The sequence below is a fragment of the Anolis sagrei genome, chromosome 11 (assembly GCF_037176765.1).
Source record: "Anolis sagrei isolate rAnoSag1 chromosome 11, rAnoSag1.mat, whole genome shotgun sequence".
Lineage (NCBI taxonomy): Eukaryota > Metazoa > Chordata > Lepidosauria > Squamata > Dactyloidae > Anolis > Anolis sagrei.
Genome location: NC_090031.1, coordinates 8,494,001 through 8,500,000, shown reverse-complemented (window position 1 = coordinate 8,500,000; position 6,000 = coordinate 8,494,001). Strand labels below are relative to the sequence as shown.

General features: G+C 35.7%; 1 protein-coding gene across 3 annotated transcripts in view; it reads left to right on the top strand.

Annotated features, from left to right (window-relative positions):
• GSN (gelsolin) overlaps window positions 1-6,000 on the top strand; it is a 58,922-nt gene that overhangs the window by 45,455 nt on the left and 7,467 nt on the right. For all 3 annotated transcript variants that reach the window (XM_060757370.2, XM_067471844.1, XM_060757369.2), the window contains 7 exons: window positions 1,276-1,425; window positions 2,712-2,804; window positions 2,978-3,110; window positions 4,059-4,147; window positions 4,349-4,564; window positions 4,721-4,854; window positions 5,781-5,871. In XM_060757370.2, coding sequence (XP_060613353.2) covers window positions 1,276-1,425; window positions 2,712-2,804; window positions 2,978-3,110; window positions 4,059-4,147; window positions 4,349-4,564; window positions 4,721-4,854; window positions 5,781-5,871 — 906 coding nt within the window. The remainder of the gene's footprint in view (window positions 1-1,275; window positions 1,426-2,711; window positions 2,805-2,977; window positions 3,111-4,058; window positions 4,148-4,348; window positions 4,565-4,720; window positions 4,855-5,780; window positions 5,872-6,000) is intronic.

Sequence of the window (6,000 nt, the reverse complement as noted above, 5' to 3'; positions counted from 1 at the left end):
TACATAACCAATTCTATATTTCTCTACTACTTGTACATACCAATTTCTATATTTATCTACTACTTAACATTTGTATACTTATCTACAACTTATACATACCCATTTCTATACTTACCTGCTACTTATACATACCCATTTCTATACTTATCTACTACTTATACATTTCTATACATATCTACTACTTAACATTTCTATACTTATCTACTACTTGTACATACCCATTTCTATACTTATCTACTACTTGTACATATCCATTTCTATACTTATCTACTACTTGTACATATCCATTTCTATACTTATCCGCTACTTAACATTTCTATACTTATCTACTACTTATACATACCCATTTCTATACTTATCCGCTACTTATACATATCAATTTCTATACTTAACTGCTACATATACATCTCAATTTCTGTACTTATCTACTACTTATACAAATACATTTCTATACTTATCTACTACTTATACATAGAATCATAGAATCATAGAATCAAAGAGTTGGAAGAGACCTCATGGGCCATCCAGGCCCTTATCTACTACTTATACATAACCAATTCTATATTTCTCTACTACTTGTACATACCAATTTCTATATTTATCTACTACTTAACATTTGTATACTTATTTACTACTTGTACATACCCATTTCTATACTTACCTGCTACTTATACATATCCATTTCTATATTTATCTGCTACTTAACATTTCTATACATATCTACTACTTGTACATATCCATTTCTATACTTATTTACTACTTGTACATACCCATTTCTATACTTATCCACTACTTATACATATCCATTTCTATATTTATCTGCTACTTAACATTTCTATACATATCTACTACTTGTACATATCCATTTCTATATTTATCTGCTACTTATACGTATCAATTTCTATATTTATCTGCTACTTATATGTATCCATTTCTATACTTATCTGCTACTTATACATATCCATTTCTGTACTTATCTGCTACATATACATATCCATTTCTGTACTTATCCTCTACTTATACATACCCATTTCTATACTCGTCTACTACTTGTACATTCCCATTTCTATACTTACCTACTACTTATACATCTTCTACATATACATATCAATTTCTATACTTATCTACTGCTTATACATACCCATTTCTACACTTCTACCTATATGTTTTGACTCACAGTTCTCCTTGATATATCAGTGAGTGTATTTGATTCTCCTTATAATTCTGTAGCATATCATCTGATAAATATTCATACCTGTGCTCTTTCCATCCCAGTTTATCCACCAATGGTGCGGCTCTCAGGCCAATCGCTTTGAAAGGCTGAAAGCCACGCTAGTCGCCAAAGAAATCCGGGACAACGAGCGAAGCGGACGCGCCAGGGTCTATGTGGTGGATTCGGGGTCAGAGCGAGAAGAGATGCTGCAGGTACAAACAGTAATGAGGGATGCACTCTTGGTGGGAGTTGCAATACATCAGCATCCCAAAGGCTGCAATTCGTTCTATTGAGTCAGCAGAGTGCGGTTTGCATTTTGGTTCAAGGCTTCCGGATATTGGGTGGCATTTCCCATGAGTCCCAGTCTGCACTGCGAATAATAGTACCATGTAGCACAATTATTATGTATTATTATATTTTATTATTGTAATATGTTATTAGATACTATTATACTATATTATTCTTTGATATTATAACAATATAGGATCTTATAATATTCTATGTAGCAAAAGCATTTCCATTTTTAAGTGTAACTCCAGCTTTAGATCTCATAGGGAAGGGTTAACAGCCCTGTCTGTAACCGGAAACTAGAGAACTCAAGCTCAGCTTCTCACTCTTAACACGGCATTGCCTGAACCGCCCTTAAGATAAACAACTTATTGTTTAACAGAGACCCATGAAATCATTATGTCTTTCATGAATTTTCTCCACAACTTTCCCATGTAATCTCTCTATTTTCAGCTCTGATTTGTAAACAAAGACTTTTGTCAACCTCCATAGCTATCATATATATCTATATCTATTGCTGGATGTCTCTTTGTCAGGAGGGCTTTGATAACGCTTTCCTGCCCTGGTGAAGGGAGTTGGACTGGATGGTCTTAAGTGTTTTCTGTTGGTCATGGGGGTTCTGGGTGGGAAGTTTGTCCCAATTCTGCCGTCGGTGGGGTTCAGAATGCTCTTTGATTGTATAAATCCCAGTAACTACAACTGTCAAGGTCTATTTCCCCCAAATTCCATCTGTGTTCATATTTGGACATATGGAATATTCGTGCCAAGTTTGGTCCAGATCCATCGTTGTTCGAGTCCACAGTGCTCTCTGGATGTAGGTGAACTACAACTCCCAAACTCAAGGTCAATGCCCACCAATCCCTTCTGTTGTTTTCTGTTGATCGTGCGTTTTCTGTTGAGCCCTGTGTGCCAAGTTTGGTTCAATTCAATAGTTGGTGGAGTTCAGAATGCTCTTTGATTGTAAGTAAACTATAAATCGCAGCAACTATAACTCCCAAAAGACAAAATTCACTTTTTGAGTGATGGTCACTCCTTGGGTTAGTAGGTGCCTTGTGTCCAAATTTAGCGGCAATTCATCCAGTGGTTTTTGAGTTATGTTAATCCCACAAACGAACTTTACATTTTTATTTATATAGATATGAGAGGTATAGTATCATAGATTTGGAAGGGACCGCCTAATGCCTGTATATATAAACATTTGTTTTTCCAGGTCCTTGGGCCCAAGCCCACTCTGCCGGAAAGCACAACGGATGAAGACACCCGTGCCGACTCAACCAACAGGAGACTTGCCAAACTCTACAAGGTAAAACAAGAAACACGTGGCCTTTGGGAGATGCACCAAGGTGGACGCACACTTCTTAATGTGGTCCATGAAATAAACCTTAAGTTGAACTACGGAGGGGAAACAGTGGGGGGAAGAAGCCTGTTTGGAGTCATTTCTCTAATATCCACGCGGTCATTCCCTTCTGCACCCAGGTCTCCAACGGGGCAGGGAATATGGCCGTGTCTCTGGTGGCGGATGAGAACCCGTTCTCTCAGTCGGCCCTGAATTCGGAGGACTGCTTCATTCTCGACCATGGCACCGATGGCAAAATCTTTGTCTGGAAAGGTACATAATAATACTAATAATAATGATAATGATATTGGCTGGATGATCTGGACAGAAAAGCAAGAAAACTGATGTTATTTCAATGTTATGTCAATGTTATTTATTATTTTACTTTGTTGTTGTTGTTGTTATTATTATTACATGTATTATTTTATTATTGTTATTATTACATTTATTATTTTACCCTATTTATTATTGTTATTGTTACGTTTATTATTTTACTCTATTATTATTACTTTTGTTATTTTACTCTATTATTCCTGTTATTATTACATTCCATTATTTTAGTCTATTATTATTATTATTATTATTATTATTATTTTACTCTATTTATTATTATTGGAGCACATGTTAGCATACTCTATTATTCCTGTTATTATTACATTTTTTTTAAAACATCAAATCATCCAGGCGTCCCCTGGGCAACGTCCTTGCAGACAGCCAATTCTCTCACACCAGAAGCGACTTGCGGTTTCTCAAGTCGCTCCTGACAAGACAAAAAAACAAACAATTATTATTATTATTATTTTACTCTATTTATTATTATTGGAGGACATGTAAGCATATTTCCATTGAAGAAGGTTAGAATAATGGTTTAATCAGAGTTGGACAGTCTTACCTTGAATTACAGTTTTATGTAAATATTCAAAAACATTTAACCTACTGATGCCTAAATTAATATAATTTTATTGATATCTATTTTTATTTTGAAATTGACCCATAGCTGCTGCATTTCCCACTCTCGGCTTATATTTGAGTCAATCCATTTTCCCAGTTTTTTGTGGATAAATTAGGTGCCTCGGCTTATATTCGGCTCGGCTTATACTTGAATATATACGGTAGATAAATATAATAGCAATATTCCACTTATATCTTGTTGTGGTAAGTGTCGTTTATATTAAGTTCACATTCATGCCTATGTAAAATACAATCCATTGTTATTTCCAGGTAAAAATGCCAATGCCGACGAAAGGAAGGCCGCCTTGAAAACCGCCTCCGAATTCATCACCAAAATGAATTATCCTCGGCACACTCAGGTGAGCAGGAAAGAAATACTATTACGTAAAACCCTTTCATCCCTTTTTGGAAGATGATAATGCACCAACTGCACCGGTTCTATCTTCCTCCATCGTTCCATCCAATGCAAAGAATGGAAATGCATTCTGTGGTCCAATTTGTTTTGGAGTAGCGAGACTCTTCCGTCACGAGATCTTTCCTTCTTTTCCTCTCTACTCCAGGTCCAAGTCCTTCCAGAACATGGGGAGACGCCTCTGTTCAAGCAGTTCTTCAAGAACTGGCGCGACCGGGACCAGACCGAGGGCATGGGAGTCGGATACATCTCAGGGAGCGTGGCCAAGATCGAGGCCGTGCCCTTCGATGCCGCCACCTTGCATGTCACGCCCACCATGGCTGCCCAGCACGGCATGGAGGACGACGGCACTGGGAACAAGCAGGTTAGCCCAGGCCCATCAAGAATGGAAACCGGACCTCTGCGTCCATGGGTCTGCTTAATGAGCAAGACGGGAGAACGGAGGAGAAGGCGTCACATCAGCTAGCTTTGACCTATATTCCTATCGTCATTGCAAACAATCCAATGCATGTTTTTGCAGATCTGGAGAGTCGAAGGTTCCGCTAAAGTGCCCGTCGACCCTTCAACCTATGGCCAATTCTATGGCGGAGACAGCTATATCATTCTGTACGATTACCGGCATGGAAACAGACAAGGGAAGATCATCTACACCTGGTAAGATGCCTTTTTCCGGGAGGGAATGTACTTCCATAAATGCTGGAATGGGGAACGCAGAGGCCCTTGAGCTCTTCAAATAATAATAATAACAATAATAATAATAATAATAATAATAATAATGTTATTTCTTAAGGCTAATAATAATATCTGTATAATATCTGTATAATAATAATAATAATAGTTATTTCTTACTCACCTCTCCTTAAGGCTAATAATAATAATATCCATATAATAATCATAACGTTATTTCTTACTGATCTCTCCTTGAAGCTAATAATAACAATAATATCCATATAATAATAATAAAAATAATTTTATTTCTTACCCACCTCTCCTTGAGGCTAATAATAATATCCGTATTATAATCATAATGTTATTTCTTACCAAGCACTTCTTGAGGCTAATAATAATAATAATATCCCAATAATAATAATTTTATTTCTTACCGACCTCTCCTTGAGGCTAGTAATAATATCCATACAATAATAATAATGTTATTTCTTACCCACCTCTCCTTGAGGCTAATAATAATAATAATATCCATATAATAATAATAATAATAATGTTATTTCTTACCGACCTCTCCTTGAGGCTAATAATAATAATAATATCCATATAATAATAATAATAATAATAATAATAATAATAATAATTGTATTTCTTACCCACCTCTCTTTGAGGCTAAAAATAATAATAATAACAATAATAATAATAATAATAATAATAATATAATTATTATTATTTTATTTCTTACTTGCCTCTTCTTGATACTGATAGTCATAATAATGATAATGATAATGATAATAATAATAATAGTAATAATAATATCTGTATAATACTAAATTTTTTGATAGGGCCGTTTGATAGTGGCATATACTCAAGGTATTTCTTTGTTTATTATTTATTTATTTGTTTATTTTCAGGCAAGGTGCCGACTCCTCCCGAGATGAAATTACAGCGTCTGCTTTGCTTACGGTCCAATTGGATGAGTCGCTGGGAGGTACTGCAGTACAGGTATGTATGTATCATGGGAAGGCAAACTCTATGGCTCAACTTCATGATTTTCTGTCCTTTAAAGGGCCAGTTCAAGGCATCTAAAGCCCATGTATGTATCCCCATTGAATTATAGTGTCTAAAGCTGCT